General features: G+C 58.4%; 1 protein-coding gene and 1 long non-coding RNA gene across 12 annotated transcripts in view; one reads left to right on the plus strand and one right to left on the minus strand.

Annotated features, from left to right (window-relative positions):
- The window catches only part of LOC308190251 (uncharacterized protein), a 96,545-nt gene extending 76,705 nt beyond the window's left edge, over positions 1 to 19,840 (minus strand). For all 11 annotated transcript variants that reach the window (XM_080581325.1, XM_080581326.1, XM_080581318.1 and 8 more), the window contains exon 1: positions 19,637 to 19,840. In XM_080581325.1, coding sequence (XP_080437451.1) covers positions 19,637 to 19,814 — 178 coding nt within the window. In that variant the 5' untranslated portion in view covers positions 19,815 to 19,840. The remainder of the gene's footprint in view (positions 1 to 19,636) is intronic.
- LOC308190256 lies at positions 8,560 to 16,253 on the plus strand. Its single transcript, XR_013947033.1, has 2 exons — positions 8,560 to 9,198; positions 15,514 to 16,253. It is a non-coding gene; the product is annotated as an uncharacterized lncRNA (long non-coding RNA).
- Positions 19,841 to 20,457: the final 617 nt, after the last annotated feature.

Here is a 20,457-nt window from a genome sequence, read left to right on the forward strand (position 1 = left end):
AATTGTGGTGGAGTTCAGCTGCCTAGCAAGGTAAAACCACCCCAGATGCACATGCAGCAACAGCCACCTGGTTAGTCTGCCAATCGAGCTAGCCCTGCCCAATCAAAACTCCTCCACACATAGAAAGGGATAAAGTCCTTGCAGCGCATATAAAAACAAACAAACAAACAAACAAACAAAACAAAACATCCTGGGGAAGACAGTCTGACTTATTCCTGCCTCAGGCAAAGGCAAAGCCATCCGTGGGATTGCTTTTGCTCAAGGACCTGGGTGCACTTGGCGGGTGATGCAGAAGTACGGGGCAGCCTGAAAACCCTCAGGGGTGCCTGGGGTGAGCATAGGCAGTCCTTTGAGTTGTACAACGTTAGTTGCCGTGTAATGCTGTATGTCATCTGCAGTCGCTATATGTCAACGGCATTACAGTACGAGTCGCTCGGATTAACGAAGAATGACAGCACGTGCACGGACACGCGGGGCTTTCCTTGCATACAGGGATCACCGTGCCTGCACGCGCGCGCGCACCACCCACCCCAACTTTCGGCGAGTCCTCCCCCACCCAGCCTCAGCACACAGGCAGCCCTGCTGCCCAGGACTTCCACGATCCTGGGGACTCCTGCTTGCACTCACCTTCTTCCTTGCCGTAGCCCCAGCAACGCTCAGTAACCTCACCACGCACGCTCTAAGGTTTCTCTAAGACCTTTCTGGACCCAGCTTGGCTGCCCCCAGGCAGCAAAGGGGCCGCAAGGCAGACAAACTGCAACTGCAGCCTCCTCCTCGTCTTCCTCCTCCACCAGCCCTGCAGTTGCCATCCGCACCCAGGTGCAGCCCTTTTATGAGGAGGGGCTGCTGGGCTCACCACCCTCGTTAGCCACACCTGGGGCTCCAGTGATTGGGGGTCCAGTGACAGCTTTTAGTTTTTAGTTGTTGTTGTTGTTGTTTTTTTATTATTATTATTATTATTATTTTATTTTTTTACTGGGGCCCTGTGACAGGTTTTCACTATCTTTTCCTAATCTTCTTCCCAAATGTCCCCGTTCTCTGGGATTAAACTCTTCTTTCCACATACAAACTTTACTATTTCAGATTATTAAAGCGCCCCGTTCCAATCGTAAATCCACAGGACTTCGGGAAAACACCTGAAGCGCTCGGCCCTCCGTCTTCTAGACAAACAATACCACCGTTTCCACAAAGTTTACATTTCAACAGGACCGAATGTCAAGCCGAATGCCATTTTTTCTCATGCACTTTGTTAGTAAGCCCACGCAAAACAAGGAATCGCTCCTACGTATCCATCAGTATGGGGGTTTAAAAAGGTACTGAGGCCTAAATAAATTCGCTCTCCCCCTTCGTACCAAATTCCCAGGGCTCAAGCCCGAACCGCCAAAGAAGTGACTCTCCGTTCTACGGCTTTGATAATCGGTCAGCCCCCTCCCCCCCCCAGTACTCGGGAAACCGACCAAACACCACAGCGAATATACCCAAACTTCTAAACTGTTCCTTAGATAATGCTCCCGCCGCCTTTCTCCCTGTCACACTCGAAACATTTAAGAGGATGACAAGATGCACCAGCGGGCCCGTACATCGGGCACCACCAGTCAACGCTGGGATAAAGCAGCGCTTCCTTTCGGTCTGTCGTGCGCCTCGTTCGTCTCCGGCCGTTCCCCTCGCGGAGAATACGGAACCGCGGGTCGGAACTCCGCGCTCGCCTCGCGGCGATGCTGCGTCTCACTCACGCGGCGCAATCACGCAAAGAGGCCCCCCCCCCCCCCCCCCCCCCGCACTTCTCGTTCATCCCACAGGAATATGTCACTTAAAACAACAACCAGACTTGTTTGTAGCTCGCTTCACGACAATACTTTGTCTCAAACGCATACGCTCACACAAACGCTTTCAACACGACATACCCAGACACCTACAAATAAGACATACAATTATCGCCACTCCAATTAATATCCCTCCAGCAGCTGCAAATGTTACCCAGGTAACCTTGTCACAATTTTGAGAGGCCCGCTTACCCTTCTCCTGCTTCTTATATAGCCATTAGCGGGTCCGTCCCGGCTCCCCAAACTGGGATGCAGCGGTAACCTCGGGTTTGCTCGATCTACTCCCAGGATCGCTAGCGGCCGCTCGCTTCGCATCGCTCGCTCAGCAAAACCCCCTCGACCGCTCGGTCGGTCAGCCTGCAGGGTACCCTCCTCCCATACGGGGACTATGCTGCACGCCAGACGTCTCTGCGCGATTTACCGGCCGCCCCGGCCACGCGTACGACTTACAGGCCCTTCCCGTACTGTAAAACGCACCGTTTGTCCGCGGCGTCAGGAGGTCTTGGCCTGCTCCCGCGGTGAGCGGCTGAGAGCGGAGGCTCCTCCGAGGAAAATACTCGGGGTGCACCTAGGGGCGTCCGCTCCGCAGTCGGTCCCGCAGCCGAGCAGAGCGTCTCCTGGCTGGCTCGCCAAACTGACTTGTGGCAAACGGAGTCCACAATCAATAGGATCGTAAAGCAGGTATGTTTATTCAGCGCTCGGCAGCACGGGCGGTAGTCCCACCAAAGTCGTGCGCACCCGACGCAGCAATTTGCCGTGGTTGTACGCAGCACAGGGTTACATACGCATGAAGTTTCACAGTACGCCTATACCTATTCATAACCTGTCCCCGCTTCGCGTTCAAATCGGTTCCAAGGAGTTATTTCCATAAGCTCCTCCCATCTTCGCTTGCGCAGTGTCTCCTGGTGGTGTTCCTCGGGGGGGGGATGAAGGTTGACGACTCTTCCTCGTCACCGCTAGTTGACCTCTTGTCTTTGCGCGGACTCAGTCGCTCCTCGGCTCTTGCCCATCCGCAGGACCGGTTTCTGCAGGTCTCTTAAGACAGGCTCACACTCTTATGGAGAGACTAACCTTGGAAAGGGGCCCAAAGCTTCTCGCTTTAATTGATTTGCACAGTGCGCAATAGTGAGCAAAGACGCTAAGCAGCATCCGCTAGCTTAATGCTGTCAGCGCTCTCTCTCTCTCTACTCCGTAAGATTCTCCTAACTCCCCCTCTCAAAAGCAGCCCTTCGGAAACGTGCTGCCCGCCCCCCCCCCCCCCCGCCGGCCGGCCGCCCGCCCGCCCGCAGTGCGTGACCTGCTGCCCCGGACGCCGGAGACGGCCGCTTACCCAGCGCGAAGGGACGGCATGCGCTGCCAGGAGCGCAAGCGAGCACAGAGCCGTCCCGCCCCGCGGAAGGGGCAGCGAGGGGGGAAGCGAGCGCACGCGCTGGGCCGCGACCCGCCCTCCGCGGAGCCAGGAACCCTGCGGCGCTCCCTCACCCCCTGCGGCGGCCGGGCGGCAGCTGCCGGGGCGCTGCCCCGCCCCGCCCCGCCCCGCTCAAGGGAGGCGTTCCCCCGCCGAACGCCGGCCAGCTCTGTCTTCGGACACCCACAGCAACCTCCCGAGGGAGGTGCACCGTTCCCGGAGGTACTGCAATACCGGGACGATGCGCGGAGCGGAGGGAGCAAGCTCCGGATCCAACTCCCGAGCCCAAAAATCCGTTTAATATAAAGTCCTCTCATCGAGGACGTATCAGATATTAAACTGATAAGAACAGATACTACACTTGATCTTAGCCAAAAGGCCGAGAAGCGATGCCCGCGCCCTCGCCCCCGCGACACCCGATCCCGCGCCCACCACCCCGACCTCACGGCCGCTGCTCCACCGCCCGCCCCCGCCCTCCCGGGGCTCAACCCGCCGCCCTCGACCACCCTCTCGGGCGCTCCGCTCGCAGCCGCGACCCCCGACCGCCCCGCCGCCGCGTCGCCGGGGCCTCCCAGCGGCCCGTTCGCGCCACCGCGCGCCCGATTCGCTCGGCCCCGCGCGGAATTTGCATGCCCCGCCCCCGGCACCGCCTCTCCCTCCCCGCGGCTCACCCGCCGCGTGCCCCGCCCACCGAGCCCCTGCGCCCGCCCTTCGCTCCGCGCTGATTGGCGCAGCTCGGCCTCCTCTGGGCGTTCGCCCCGCCCCTTCGCCCGCCCTCCCTCCCCTCCCCTCCCCTCCCCTCCCCTCCCCTCCCCTCCCCACCCCTCCGGCGTGATTTGCATGCCCCGCCCACCTCCCCGGAGCCGCGCCGCCGCCTGCCGCCTCATTGGCCGGGGCCCCGGGCCGCCCGCCCCGGCGGCGCCGAGCAGCGCCGAGCAGCGCCGCGGGACCTGCGCGCGGCCGGCCGGCTCTCGCCGGCAAGGAAGGCCCGGCAGAAGGCTGCCGCCGGCGGGGGCCCTCCGACCCTCCGTTCAGCGCCTGCGGACGCCTCCGGAGCGAGGCACGGGGCTCGGCCCGGCGCGGCGACCGGGGGAGCGCAGCCGCCGCGCGAGGAGGGGCTGCGAGCGCTGAGCGCGCGCTCGAGCCGGAGGGGAGACGCTTTGTCTGCTCCGGGAGCCGGGAGGAGGCGCGACCGGGACGGCGACCCGAGCTGGCCGTCAAGGGGTCCGCAACCGGGAAGGACGGCCGGGGGGCGGCTGCTGCTCGGGAACCGGCTGCTGCTCGGGAACCGGCCGGGCAACCGGACACGCGCGCGGTGAGCAATTGCAGCGTGCGGCGGTAGCTTTGCGTGTGCGTACACGTTGTTGCCGTTACTTCCTCTTAGTTTTCTGTCCTATTAAACTGTCTTTATCTCAACCCGCACGCTTTACCCACCCCACCCCACCCCACCCCCGCTTCTCTCGCCTTTCCCGGAGGGGGGGGACTGAGGCAGCGAGGAAGCGGCTGCGCGGCGCTGAGCTGTGCGGCAGGTGGAAGCTCGGCAGCCGGAGAGGCTCCCGCTGCCCCGGCATCGCGGCCAGCCCCCGTCGCCTTCCCCTCCCCCGACAGCCGAAGGGCCGCCCCGCTACATAACCTGCTCCCGTAAAGCCGGCAAGCGCCGTGTGCTCGGGGTGCTGGAAGCAGCCACCGCGGGGCTGGAAACACAGCTTTCCACCCGGAACACCGTCCTGGGCTTTGAAAAGCAAGTCTTGCGAGAAAAACCTCAGTAACTTGCTCAGACCGGGTCTTCTGTGAAGCTGTTCTATTCACGATTGCAGCGGCGGGGGTCCTGCGAGCGGGAGCAACCAGCAAAAGTCTATCGTAACCTTATATTCCCTCTTACCCAACGCTCGATTCCTCCCGTTTCCTCACTGGCTGAGTGCTACAGGTTCACAAGCTACTCAACACTTGTTGCTATACCCTGTATATCCAATTTTACTTGACCAACTGTTAATTTCTCCTTCCCCCCCCCCCATCTTGTCTCGTGACCACAGGGCCCACGATCTCTTGCTTTTACTGATTTTGCACTGCTCGTCCTGTTTTTCTTACCTATCCTCCTTATTTGGGGACAGTGGGACCTTCCCCTTTATCTCTTTAACGTCCTCTCCACTGCTGTGCTGCTGTCATGCCTGCACAATCACTTTTGGATATGCAAGGTTAGTGGAATTTTCCACCGCAAAAACACCTTCTACTGCAAAAATGCAGCTTTTTCTCACGGTCTCGTGGCAACACGGCACGCCGGAAATAATTGAATCAGACAGTGGGACTCATTTCCACAACGACCTCATAAACATCTGGGCCAAACAGCATGGCATTGAATGGGTATACCACATCCCTTCTCCCGCACCAGCATCCAGGAAAACAAACAAGCAAACAAACAAGAAAAAACCACAGTACAGCAGACTGATAAAGAATATGCTGAAAGCAATGGGTGCTGAGACATTCAAACATTGGGATGCTGTACTGGGTCTGGCTGGGATGGAGTTAACTTTCCCCGCGGCAGCCCACACAGTGCCGTGCTCTGCACGTGTAGCTAGAACAGCACCGGTGTCACAGCGGTGTTGTGTCTACTGCTGAGCAATGCTGGCACAGCATCAGGACTCCCTCACCCCCCCAACCCCCCCCCCGAGCCAGCAGGCTGGGGGTGGGCAAGAGGGGAGGAAGAAACATCAGCAGGGCAGCTGACGTAAAGCAAGCGAAGGGATGTTCCGTACCATATGATGTCACGCTCAGCAATAAAAGGTGGAAAAAGGAAGAAGAGGGGAGGGGTGGGCTCTCGCTGTGAAAACATCTGTCCTCCCGAACAATGGGTACGTGCGTTGAGGCCCTGCTTCAAGGACGTGGTCAAGCATCGCCCATTGGTGGGAAGTGGAGAGTGATTTCTTTCCTCTGCACCTCCACACGGCCTTTGTGTGTTTCTTTTTTTCTTCTTCTTCTTCTTCCCCTTTCCCTTTAGTTAAGTTATTTAATAACAATTTTCCCTTAATAATTATTTTTCCTTTTAATTAAATTATCCTTATCTCAACCCATGAGTTGTTTCTTTCCTTTTCTTCTTCCCCTCCTCTTCTGAGGAGGGGGAGTGAAAGAGCAATTGTGGTGGAGTTCAGCTGCCTAGCAAGGTAAAACCACCCCAGATGCACATGCAGCAACAGCCACCTGGTTAGTCTGCCAATCGAGCTAGCCCTGCCCAATCAAAACTCCTCCACACATAGAAAGGGATAAAGTCCTTGCAGCGCATATAAAAACAAACAAACAAACAAAACAAAACATCCTGGGGAAGACAGTCTGACTTATTCCTGCCTCAGGCAAAGGCAAAGCCATCCGTGGGATTGCTTTTGCTCAAGGACCTGGGTGCACTTGGCGGGTGATGCAGAAGTACGGGGCAGCCTGAAAACCCTCAGGGGTGTCTGGGGTGAGCGTAGGCAGCCCTTTGAGTTGTACAACGTTAGTTGCCGTGTAATGCTGTATGTCATCTGCAGTCGCTATATGTCAACGGCATTACAGTACGAGTCGCTCGGATTAACGAAGAATGACAGCACGTGCACGGACACGCGGGGCTTTCCTTGCATACAGGGATCACCGTGCCTGCACGCGCGCGCGCACACCCACCCCAACTTTCGGCGAGTCCTCCCCCACCCAGCCTCAGCACACAGGCAGCCCTGCTGCCCAGGACTTCCACGATCCTGGGGACTCCTGCTTGCACTCACCTTCTTCCTTGCCGTAGCCCCAGCAACGCTCAGTAACCTCACCACGCACGCTCTAAGGTTTCTCTAAGACCTTTCTGGACCCAGCTTGGCTGCCCCCAGGCAGCAAAGGGGCCGCAAGGCAGACAAACTGCAACTGCAGCCTCCTCCTCGTCTTCCTCCTCCACCAGCCCTGCAGTTGCCATCCGCACCCAGGTGCAGCCCTTTTATGAGGAGGGGCTGCTGGGCTCACCACCCTCGTTAGCCACACCTGGGGCTCCAGTGATTGGGGGTCCAGTGACAGCTTTTAGTTTTTAGTTGTTGTTGTTGTTGTTTTTTTATTATTATTATTATTATTATTTTATTTTTTTACTGGGGCCCTGTGACAGGTTTTCACTATCTTTTCCTAATCTTCTTCCCAAATGTCCCCGTTCTCTGGGATTAAACTCTTCTTTCCACATACAAACTTTACTATTTCAGATTATTAAAGCGCCCCGTTCCAATCGTAAATCCACAGGACTTCGGGAAAACACCTGAAGCGCTCGGCCCTCCGTCTTCTAGACAAACAATACCACCGTTTCCACAAAGTTTACATTTCAACAGGACCGAATGTCAAGCCGAATGCCATTTTTTCTCATGCACTTTGTTAGTAAGCCCACGCAAAACAAGGAATCGCTCCTACGTATCCATCAGTATGGGGGTTTAAAAAGGTACTGAGGCCTAAATAAATTCGCTCTCCCCCTTCGTACCAAATTCCCAGGGCTCAAGCCCGAACCGCCAAAGAAGTGACTCTCCGTTCTACGGCTTTGATAATCGGTCAGCCCCCTCCCCCCCCCAGTACTCGGGAAACCGACCAAACACCACAGCGAATATACCCAAACTTCTAAACTGTTCCTTAGATAACGCTCCCGCCGCCTTTCTCCCTGTCACACTCGAAACATTTAAGAGGATGACAAGATGCACCAGCGGGCCCGTACATCGGGCACCACCAGTCAACGCTGGGATAAAGCAGCGCTTCCTTTCGGTCTGTCGTGCGCCTCGTTCGTCTCCGGCCGTTCCCCTCGCGGAGAATACGGAACCGCGGGTCGGAACTCCGCGCTCGCCTCGCGGCGATGCTGCGTCTCACTCACGCGGCGCAATCACGCAAAGAGGCCCCCCCCCCCCCCCCCCGCACTTCTCGTTCATCCCACAGGAATATGTCACTTAAAACAACAACCAGACTTGTTTGTAGCTCGCTTCACGACAATACTTTGTCTCAAACGCATACGCTCACACAAACGCTTTCAACACGACATACCCAGACACCTACAAATAAGACATACAATTATCGCCACTCCAATTAATATCCCTCCAGCAGCTGCAAATGTTACCCAGGTAACCTTGTCACAATTTTGAGAGGCCCGCTTACCCTTCTCCTGCTTCTTATATAGCCATTAGCGGGTCCGTCCCGGCTCCCCAAACTGGGATGCAGCGGTAACCTCGGGTTTGCTCGATCTACTCCCAGGATCGCTAGCGGCCGCTCGCTCGCTCGCTCGCTCAGCAAAACCCCCTCGACCGCTCGGTCGGTCAGCCTGCAGGGTACCCTCCTCCCATACGGGGACTATGCTGCACGCCAGACGTCTCTGCGCGATTTACCGGCCGCCCCGGCCACGCGTACGACTTACAGGCCCTTCCCGTACTGTAAAACGCACCGTTTGTCCGCGGCGTCAGGAGGTCTTGGCCTGCTCCCGCGGTGAGCGGCTGAGAGCGGAGGCTCCTCCGAGGAAAATACTCGGGGTGCACCTAGGGGCGTCCGCTCCGCAGTCGGTCCCGCAGCCGAGCAGAGCGTCTCCTGGCTGGCTCGCCAAACTGACTTGTGGCAAACGGAGTCCACAATCAATAGGATCGTAAAGCAGGTATGTTTATTCAGCGCTCGGCAGCACGGGCGGTAGTCCCACCAAAGTCGTGCGCACCCGACGCAGCAATTTGCCGTGGTTGTACGCAGCACAGGGTTACATACGCATGAAGTTTCACAGTACGCCTATACCTATTCATAACCTGTCCCCGCTTCGCGTTCAAATCGGTTCCAAGGAGTTATTTCCATAAGCTCCTCCCATCTTCGCTTGCGCAGTGTCTCCTGGTGGTGTTCCTCGGGGGGGGGATGAAGGTTGACGACTCTTCCTCGTCACCGCTAGTTGACCTCTTGTCTTTGCGCGGACTCAGTCGCTCCTCGGCTCTTGCCCATCCGCAGGACCGGTTTCTGCAGGTCTCTTAAGACAGGCTCACACTCTTATGGAGAGACTAACCTTGGAAAGGGGCCCAAAGCTTCTCGCTTTAATTGATTTGCACAGTGCGCAATAGTGAGCAAAGACGCTAAGCAGCATCCGCTAGCTTAATGCTGTCAGCGCTCTCTCTCTCTCTACTCCGTAAGATTCTCCTAACTCCCCCTCTCAAAAGCAGCCCTTCGGAAACGTGCTGCCCGCCCCCCCCCCCCCCGCCGGCCGGCCGCCCGCCCGCCCGCAGTGCGTGACCTGCTGCCCCGGACGCCGGAGACGGCCGCTTACCCAGCGCGAAGGGACGGCATGCGCTGCCAGGAGCGCAAGCGAGCACAGAGCCGTCCCGCCCCGCGGAAGGGGCAGCGAGGGGGGAAGCGAGCGCACGCGCTGGGCCGCGACCTGCCCTCCGCGGAGCCAGGAACCCTGCGGCGCTCCCTCACCCCCTGCGGCGGCCGGGCGGCAGCTGCCGGGGCGCTGCCCCGCCCCGCCCCGCCCCGCTCAAGGGAGGCGTTCCCCCGCCGAACGCCGGCCAGCTCTGTCTTCGGACACCCACAGCAACCTCCCGAGGGAGGTGCACCGTTCCCGGAGGTACTGCAATACCGGGACGATGCGCGGAGCGGAGGGAGCAAGCTCCGGATCCAACTCCCGAGCCCAAAAATCCGTTTAATATAAAGTCCTCTCATCGAGGACGTATCAGATATTAAACTGATAAGAACAGATACTACACTTGATCTTAGCCAAAAGGCCGAGAAGCGATGCCCTCGCCCCCGCGACACCCGATCCCGCGCCCACCACCCCGACCTCACGGCCGCTGCTCCACCGCCCGCCCCCGCCCTCCCGGGGCTCAACCCGCCGCCCTCGACCACCCTCTCGGGCGCTCCGCTCGCAGCCGCGACCCCCGACCGCCCCGCCGCCGCGTCGCCGGGGCCTCCCAGCGGCCCGTTCGCGCCACCGCGCGCCCGATTCGCTCGGCCCCGCGCGGAATTTGCATGCCCCGCCCCCGGCACCGCCTCTCCCTCCCCGCGGCTCACCCGCCGCGTGCCCCGCCCACCGAGCCCCTGCGCCCGCCCTTCGCTCCGCGCTGATTGGCGCAGCTCGGCCTCCTCTGGGCGTTCGCCCCGCCCCTTCGCCCGCCCTCCCTCCCCTCCCCTCCCCTCCCCTCCGGCGTGATTTGCATGCCCCGCCCACCTCCCCGGAGCCGCGCCGCCGCCTGCCGCCTCATTGGCCGGGGCCCCGGGCCGCCCGCCCCGGCGGCGCCGAGCAGCGCCGAGCAGCGCCGCGGGACCTGCGCGCGGCCGGCCGGCTCTCGCCGGCAAGGAAGGCCCGGCAGAAGGCTGCCGCCGGCGGGGGCCCTCCGACCCTCCGTTCAGCGCCTGCGGACGCCTCCGGAGCGAGGCACGGGGCCGCGGGGCTCGGCCCGGCGCGGCGACCGGGGGAGCGCAGCCGCCGCGCGAGGAGGGGCTGCGAGCGCTGAGCGCGCTCGAGCCGGAGGGGAGACGCTTTGTCTGCTCCGGGAGCCGGGAGGAGGCGCGACCGGGACGGCGACCCGAGCTGGCCGTCAAGGGGTCCGCAACCGGGAAGGACGGCCGGGGGGCGGCTGCTGCTCGGGAACCGGCTGCTGCTCGGGAACCGGCCGGGCAACCGGACACGCGTGCGGTGAGCACTTGCAGCGTGCGGCGGTAGCTTTGCGTGTGCGTACACGTTGTTGCCGTTACTTCCTCTTAGTTTTCTGTCCTATTAAACTGTCTTTATCTCAACCCGCACGCTTTACCCACCCCACCCCACCCCCGCTTCTCTCGCCTTTCCCGGAGGGGGGGGACTGAGGCAGCGAGGAAGCGGCTGCGCGGCGCTGAGCTGTGCGGCAGGTGGAAGCTCGGCAGCCGGAGAGGCTCCCGCTGCCCCGGCATCGCGGCCAGCCCCCGTCGCCTTCCCCTCCCCCGACAGCCGAAGGGCCGCCCCGCTACATAACCTGCTCCCGTAAAGCCGGCAAGCGCCGTGTGCTCGGGGTGCTGGAAGCAGCCACCGCGGGGCTGGAAACACAGCTTTCCACCCGGAACACCGTCCTGGGCTTTGAAAAGCAAGTCTTGCGAGAAAAACCTCAGTAACTTGCTCAGACCGGGTCTTCTGTGAAGCTGTTCTATTCACGATTGCAGCGGCGGGGGTCCTGCGAGCGGGAGCAACCAGCAAAAGTCTATCGTAACCTTATATTCCCTCTTACCCAACGCTCGATTCCTCCCGTTTCCTCACTGGCTGAGTGCTACAGGTTCACAAGCTACTCAACACTTGTTGCTATACCCTGTATATCCAATTTTACTTGACCAACTGTTAATTTCTCCTTCCCCCCCCCCCATCTTGTCTCGTGACCACAGGGCCCACGATCTCTTGCTTTTACTGATTTTGCACTGCTCGTCCTGTTTTTCTTACCTATCCTCCTTATTTGGGGACAGTGGGACCTTCCCCTTTATCTCTTTAACGTCCTCTCCACTGCTGTGCTGCTGTCATGCCTGCACAATCACTTTTGGATATGCAAGGTTAGTGGAATTTTCCACCGCAAAAACACCTTCTACTGCAAAAATGCAGCTTTTTCTCACGGTCTCGTGGCAACACGGCACGCCGGAAATAATTGAATCAGACAGTGGGACTCATTTCCACAACGACCTCATAAACATCTGGGCCAAACAGCATGGCATTGAATGGGTATACCACATCCCTTCTCCCGCACCAGCATCCAGGAAAACAAACAAGCAAACAAACAAGAAAAAACCACAGTACAGCAGACTGATAAAGAATATGCTGAAAGCAATGGGTGCTGAGACATTCAAACATTGGGATGCTGTACTGGGTCTGGCTGGGATGGAGTTAACTTTCCCCGCGGCAGCCCACACAGTGCCGTGCTCTGCACGTGTAGCTAGAACAGCACCGGTGTCACAGCGGTGTTGTGTCTACTGCTGAGCAATGCTGGCACAGCATCAGGACTCCCTCACCCCCCCAACCCCCCCCCCGAGCCAGCAGGCTGGGGGTGGGCAAGAGGGGAGGAAGAAACATCAGCAGGGCAGCTGACGTAAAGCAAGCGAAGGGATGTTCCGTACCATATGATGTCACGCTCAGCAATAAAAGGTGGAAAAAGGAAGAAGAGGGGAGGGGTGGGCTCTCGCTGTGAAAACATCTGTCCTCCCGAACAATGGGTACGTGCGTTGAGGCCCTGCTTCAAGGACGTGGTCAAGCATCGCCCATTGGTGGGAAGTGGAGAGTGATTTCTTTCCTCTGCACCTCCACACGGCCTTTGTGTGTTTCTTTTTTTTTTTTCTTCTTCTTCCCCTTTCCCTTTAGTTAAGTTATTTAATAACAATTTTCCCTTAATAATTATTTTTCCTTTTAATTAAATTATCCTTATCTCAACCCATGAGTTGTTTCTTTCCTTTTCTTCTTCCCCTCCTCTTCTGAGGAGGGGGAGTGAAAGAGCAATTGTGGTGGAGTTCAGCTGCCTAGCAAGGTAAAACCACCCCAGATGCACATGCAGCAACAGCCACCTGGTTAGTCTGCCAATCGAGCTAGCCCTGCCCAATCAAAACTCCTCCACACATAGAAAGGGATAAAGTCCTTGCAGCGCATATAAAAACAAACAAACAAACAAACAAAACAAAACATCCTGGGGAAGACAGTCTGACTTATTCCTGCCTCAGGCAAAGGCAAAGCCATCCGTGGGATTGCTTTTGCTCAAGGACCTGGGTGCACTTGGTGGGTGATGCAGAAGTACGGGGCAGCCTGAAAACCCTCAGGGGTGCCTGGGGTGAGCGTAGGCAGTCCTTTGAGTTGTACAACGTTAGTTGCCGTGTAATGCTGTATGTCATCTGCAGTCGCTATATGTCAACGGCATTACAGTACGAGTCGCTCGGATTAACGAAGAATGACAGCACGTGCACGGACACGCGGGGCTTTCCTTGCATACAGGGATCACCGTGCCTGCACGCGCGCGCGCACACCCACCCCAACTTTCGGCGAGTCCTCCCCCACCCAGCCTCAGCACACAGGCAGCCCTGCTGCCCAGGACTTCCACGATCCTGGGGACTCCTGCTTGCACTCACCTTCTTCCTTGCCGTAGCCCCAGCAACGCTCAGTAACCTCACCACGCACGCTCTAAGGTTTCTCTAAGACCTTTCTGGACCCAGCTTGGCTGCCCCCAGGCAGCAAAGGGGCCGCAAGGCAGACAAACTGCAACTGCAGCCTCCTCCTCGTCTTCCTCCTCCACCAGCCCTGCAGTTGCCATCCGCACCCAGGTGCAGCCCTTTTATGAGGAGGGGCTGCTGGGCTCACCACCCTCGTTAGCCACACCTGGGGCTCCAGTGATTGGGGGTCCAGTGACAGCTTTTAGTTTTTAGTTGTTGTTGTTGTTGTTTTTTTATTATTATTATTATTATTATTTTATTTTTTTACTGGGGCCCTGTGACAGGTTTTCACTATCTTTTCCTAATCTTCTTCCCAAATGTCCCCGTTCTCTGGGATTAAACTCTTCTTTCCACATACAAACTTTACTATTTCAGATTATTAAAGCGCCCCGTTCCAATCGTAAATCCACAGGACTTCGGGAAAACACCTGAAGCGCTCGGCCCTCCGTCTTCTAGACAAACAATACCACCGTTTCCACAAAGTTTACATTTCAACAGGACCGAATGTCAAGCCGAATGCCATTTTTTCTCATGCACTTTGTTAGTAAGCCCACGCAAAACAAGGAATCGCTCCTACGTATCCATCAGTATGGGGGTTTAAAAAGGTACTGAGGCCTACATAAATTCGCTCTCCCCCTTCGTACCAAATTCCCAGGGCTCAAGCCCGAACCGCCAAAGAAGTGACTCTCCGTTCTACGGCTTTGATAATCGGTCAGCCCCCTCCCCCCCCCAGTACTTGGGAAACCGACCAAACACCACAGCGAATATACCCAAACTTCTCAACTGTTCCTTAGATAACGCTCCCGCCGCCTTTCTCCCTGTCACACTCGAAACATTTAAGAGGATGACAAGATACACCAGCGGGCCCGTACATCGGGCACCACCAGTCAACGCTGGGATAAAGCAGCGCTTCCTTTCGGTCTGTCGTGCGCCTCGTTCGTCTCCGGCCGTTCCCCTCGCGGAGAATACGGAACCGCGGATCGGAACTCCGCGCTCGCCTCGCGGCGATGCTGCGTCTCACTCACGCGGCGCAATCACGCAAAGAGGCCCCCCCCCCCCCCCCCGCACTTCTCGTTCATCCCACAGGAATATGTCACTTAAAACAACAACCAGACTTGTTTGTAGCTCGCTTCACGACAATACTTTGTCTCAAACGCATACGCTCACACAAACGCTTTCAACACGACATACCCAGACACCTACAAATAAGACATACAATTATCGCCACTCCAATTAATATCCCTCCAGCAGCTGCAAATGTTACCCAGGTAACCTTGTCACAATTTTGAGAGGCCCGCTTACCCTTCTCCTGCTTCTTATATAGCCATTAGCGGGTCCGTCCCGGCTCCCCGAACTGGGATGCAGCGGTAACCTCGGGTTTGCTCGATCTACTCCCAGGATCGCTAGCGGCCGCTCGCTCGCTCGCTCGCTCAGCAAAACCCCCTCGACCGCTCGGTCGGTCAGCCTGCAGGGTACCCTCCTCCCGTACGGGGACTATGCTGCACGCCAGACGTCTCTGCGCGATTTACCGGCCGCCCCGGCCACGCGTACGACTTACAGGCCCTTCCCGTACTGTAAAACGCACCGTTTGTCCGCGGCGTCAGGAGGTCTTGGCCTGCTCCCGCGGTGAGCGGCTGAGAGCGGAGGCTCCTCCGAGGAAAATACTCGGGGTGCACCTGGGGGCGTCCGCTCCGCAGTCGATCCCGCAGCCGAGCAGAGCGTCTCCTGGCTGGCTCGCCAAACTGACTTGTGGCAAACGGAGTCCACAATCAATAGGATCGTAAAGCAGGTATGTTTATTCAGCGCTCGGCAGCACGGGCGGCAGTCCCACCAAAGTCGTGCGCACCCGACGCAGCAATTTGCCGTGGTTGTACGCAGCACAGGGTTACATACGCATGAAGTTTCACAGTACGCCTATACCTATTCATAACCTGTCCCCGCTTCGCGTTCAAATCGGTTCCAAGGAGTTATTTCCGTAAGCTCCTCCCATCTTCGCTTGCGCAGTGTCTCCTGGTGGTGTTCCTCGGGGGGGGGATGAAGGTTGACGACTCTTCCTCGTCACCGCTAGTTGACCTCTTGTCTTTGCGCGGACTCGGTCGCTCCTCGGCTCTTGCCCATCCGCAGGACCGGTTTCTGCAGGTCTCTTAAGATAGGCTCACACTCTTATGGAGAGACTAACCTTGGAAAGGGGCCCAAAGCTTCTCGCTTTAATTGATTTGCACAGTGCGCAATAGTGAGCAAAGACGCTAAGCAGCATCCGCTAGTTTAATGCTGTCAGCGCTCTCTCTCTCTACTCCGTAAGATTCTCCTAACTCCCTCTCTCAAAAGCAGCCCTTCGGAACCGTGCTGCCCGCCCCCCCCCGCCCCGCCGGCCGCCCGCCCGCCCGCAGTGCGTGACCTGCTGCCCCGGACGCCGGAGACGGCCGCTTACCCAGCGCGAAGGGACGGCATGCGCTGCCAGGAGCGCAAGCGAGCACAGAGCCGTCCCGCCCCGCGGAAGGGGCAGCGAGGGGGGAAGCGAGCGCACGCGCTGGGCCGCGACCTGCCCTCCGCGGAGCCAGGAACCCTGCGGCGCTCCCTCACCCCCTGCGGCGGCCGGGCGGCAGCTGCCGGGGCGCTGCCCCGCCCCGCCCCGCGCCCCGCCGCGGAAGGGAGGCGTTCCCCCGCCGAACGCCGGCCAGCTCTGTCTTCGGACACCCACAGCAACCTCCCGAGGGAGGTGCACCGTTCCCGGAGGTACTGCAATACCGGGACGATGCGCGGAGCGGAGGGAGCAAGCTCCGGATCCAACTCCCGAGCCCAAAAATCCGTTTAATATAAAGTCCTCTCATCGAGGACGTATCAGATATTAAACTGATAAGAACAGATACTACACTTGATCTTAGCCAAAAGGCCGAGAAGCGATGCCCGCGCCCTCGCCCCCGCGACACCCGATCCCGCGCCCACCACCCCGACCTCACGGCCGCTGCTCCACCGCCCGCCCCCGCCCTCCCGGGGCTCAACCCGCCGCCCTCGACCACCCTCTCGGGCGCTCCGCTCGCAGCCGCGACCCCCGACCGCCCCGCCGCCGCGTCGCCGGGGCCTCCCAGCGGCCCGTTCGCGCCACCGCGCGCCCGATTCGCTCGACCCCCGCGCGGAATTTGCATGCCCCGCCCCCGGCACCGCCTCTCCCTCCCCGCGGCTCGCCGCCCGCGTGCCCCGCCCACCGAGCCCCTGCGCCCGCCCTTCGCTCCGCGCTGATTGGCGCAGCTCGGCCTCCTCCGGGCGTTCGCCCCGCCCCTTCGCCCGCCCGCCCTCCCTCCCCTCCCCTCCCCTCCCCTCCCCTCCCCTCCGGCGTGATTTGCATGCCCCGCCCACCTCCCCGGAGCCGCGCCGCCGCCTGCCGCCTCATTGGCCGGGGCCCCGGGCCGCCCGCCCCGGCGGCGCCGAGCAGCGCCGAGCAGCGCCGCGGGACCTGCGCGCGGCCGGCCGGCTCTCGCCGGCAAGGAAGGCCCGGCAGAAGGCTGCCGCCGGCGGGGGCCCTCCGACCCTCCGTTCAGCGCCTGCGGACGCCTCCGGAGCGAGGCACGGGGCCGCGGGGCTCGGCCCGGCGCGGCGACCGGGGGAGCGCAGCCGCCGCGCGAGGAGGGGCTGCGAGCGCTGAGCGCGCTCGAGCCGGAGGGGAGACGCTTTGTCTGCTCCGGGAGCCGGGAGGAGGCGCGACCGGGACGGCGACCCGAGCTGGCCGTCAAGGGGTCCGCAACCGGGAAGGACGGCCGGGGGGCGGCTGCTGCTCGGGAACCGGCTGCTGCTCGGGAACCGGCCGGGCAACCGGACACGCGTGCGGTGAGCACTTGCAGCGTGCGGCGGTAGCTTTGCGTGTGCGTACACGTTGTTGCCGTTACTTCCTCTTAGTTTTCTGTCCTATTAAACTGTCTTTATCTCAACCCGCACGCTTTACCCACCCCACCCCACCCCCGCTTCTCTCGCCTTTCCCGGAGGGGGGGGACTGAGGCAGCGAGGAAGCGGCTGCGCGGCGCTGAGCTGTGCGGCAGGTGGAAGCTCGGCAGCCGGAGAGGCTCCCGCTGCCCCGGCATCGCGGCCAGCCCCCGTCGCCTTCCCCTCCCCCGACAGCCGAAGGGCCGCCCCGCTACATAACCTGCTCCCGTAAAGCTGGCAAGCGCCGTGTGCTCGGGGTGCTGGAAGCAGCCACCGCGGGGCTGGAAACACAGCTTTCCACCCGGAACACCATCCTGGGCTTTGAAAAGCAAGTCTTGCGAGAAAAACCTCAGTAACTTGCTCAGAGCGGGTCTTCTGTGAAGCTGTTCTGTTCACGATTGCAGCGGCGGGGGTCCTGCGAGCGGGAGCAACCAGCAAAAGTCTATCATAACCTTATATTCCCTCTTACCCAACGCTCGATTCCTCCCGTTTCCTCACTGGCTGAGTGCTACAGGTTCACAAGCTACTCAACACTTGTTGCTATACCATGTATATCCAATTTTACTTGACCAACTGTTAATTTCTCCTTCCCCCCCCATCTTGTCTCGTGACCACAGGGCCCACGATCTCTTGCTTTTACTGATTTTGCACTGCTCGTCCTGTTTTTCTTACCTATCCTCCTTATTTGGGGACAGTGGGACCTTCCCCTTTATCTCTTTAACGTCCTCTCCACTGCTGTGCTGCTGTCATGCCTGCACAATCACTTTTGGATATGCAAGGTTAGTGGAATTTTCCACCGCAAAAACACCTTCTACTGCAAAAATGCAGCTTTTTCTCACGGTCTCGTGGCAACACGGCACGCCGGAAATAATTGAATCAGACAGTGGGACTCATTTCCACAACGACCTCATAAACATCTGGGCCAAACAGCATGGCATTGAATGGGTATACCACATCCCTTCTCCCGCACCAGCATCCAGGAAAACAAACAAGCAAACAAACAAAAAAAAACACAGTACAGCAGACTGATAAAGAATATGCTGAAAGCAATGGGTGCTGAGACATTCAAACATTGGGATGCTGTACTGGGTCTGGCTGGGATGGAGTTAACTTTCCCCGCGGCAGCCCACACAGTGCCGTGCTCTGCACGTGTAGCTAGAACAGCACCGGTGTCACAGCGGTGTCGTGTCTACTGCTGAGCAATGCTGGCACAGCATCAGGACTCCCTCACCCCCCCCCAGCCCCCCCACCCCCCGAGCCAGCAGGCTGGGGGTGGGCAAGAGGGGAGGAAGAAACATCAGCAGGGCAGCTGACGTAAAGCAAGCGAAGGGATGTTCCGTACCATATGATGTCACGCTCAGCAATAAAAGGTGGAAAAAGGAAGAAGAGGGGAGGGGTGGGCTCTCGCTGTGAAAACATCTGTCCTCCCGAACAATGGGTACGTGCGTTGAGGCCCTGCTTCAAGGACGTGGTCAAGCATCGCCCATTGGTGGGAAGTGGAGAGTGATTTCTTTCCTCTGCACCTCCACACGGCCTTTGTGTTGTTTCTTTTTTTTTTCTTCTTCTTCTTCCCCTTTCCCTTTAGTTAAGTTATTTAATAACAATTTTCCCTTAATAATTATTTTTCCTTTTAATTAAATTATCCTTATCTCAACCCATGAGTTGTTTCTTTCCTTTTCTTCTTCCCCTCCTCTTCTGAGGAGGGGGAGTGAAAGAGCAATTGTGGTGGAGTTCAGCTGCCTAGCAAGGTAAAACCACCCCAGATGCACATGCAGCAACAGCCACCTGGTTAGTCTGCCAATCGAGCTAGCCCTGCCCAATCAAAACTCCTCCACACATAGAAAGGGATAAAGTCCTTGCAGCGCATATAAAAACAAACAAACAAACAAACAAACAAAACAAAACATCCTGGGGAAGACAGTCTGACTTATTCCTGCCTCAGGCAAAGGCAAAGCCATCCGTGGGATTGCTTTTGCTCAAGGACCTGGGTGCACTTGGCGGGTGATGCAGAAGTACGGGGCAGCCTGAAAACCCTCAGGGGTGTCTGGGGTGAGCGTAGGCAGCCCTTTGAGTTGTACAACGTTAGTTGCCGTGTAATGCTGTATGTCATCTGCAGTCGCTATATGTCAACGGCATTACAGTACGAGTCGCTCAGATTAACGAAGAAGGACAGCACGTGCACGGACACGCGGGGCTTTCCTTGCATACAGGGATCACCGTGCCTGCACGCGCGCGCGCACACCCACCCCAACTTTCGGCGAGTCCTCCCGCTCCCAGCCTCAGCACACAGGCAGCCCTGCCGCCCAGGACTTCCACGATCCTGGGGACTCCTGCTTGCACTCACCTTCTTCCTTGCCGTAGCCCCAGCAACGCTCAGTAACCTCACCACGCTCTAAGGTTTCTCTAAGACCTTTCTGGACCCAGCTTGGCTGCCCCCAGGCAGCAAAGGGGCCGCAAGGCAGACAAACTGCAACTGCAGCCTCCTCCTCGTCTTCCTCCTCCACCAGCCCTGCAGTTGCCATCCGCACCCAGGTGCAGCCCTTTTATGAGGAGGGGCTGCTGGGCTCGTTAGCCACACCTGGGGGTCCAGTGACAGCTTTTAGTTTTTAGTTGTTGTTGTTGTTGTTTTTTTATTATTATTGTTATTATTATTATTTTATTTTTTTACTGGGGCCCTGTGACAGGTTTTCACTATCTTTTCCTAATCTTCTTCCCAAATGTCCCCGTTCTCTGGGATTAAACTCTTCTTTCCACATACAAACTTTACTATTTCAGATTATTAAAGCGCCCCGTTCCAATCGTAAATCCACAGGACTTCGGGAAAACACCTGAAGCGCTCGGCCCTCCGTCTTCTAGACAAACGATACCACCGTTTCCACAAAGTTTACATTTCAACAGGACCGAATTTCAAGCCGAATGCCATTTTTTCTCATGCACTTTGTTAGTAAGCCCACGCAAAACAAGGAATCGCTCCTACGTATCCATCAGTATGGGGGTTTAAAAAGGTACTGAGGCCTAAATAAATTCGCTCTCCCCCTTCGTACCAAATTCCCAGGGCTCAAGCCCGAACCGCCAAAGAAGTGACTCTCCGTTCTACGGCTTTGATAATCGGTCAGCCCCCTCCCCCCCCCAGTACTCGGGAAACCGACCAAACACCACAGCGAA

Source organism: Anser brachyrhynchus (assembly GCF_964034855.1).
Source record: "Anser brachyrhynchus genome assembly, chromosome: 2".
Taxonomy (NCBI): domain Eukaryota; kingdom Metazoa; phylum Chordata; class Aves; order Anseriformes; family Anatidae; genus Anser; species Anser brachyrhynchus.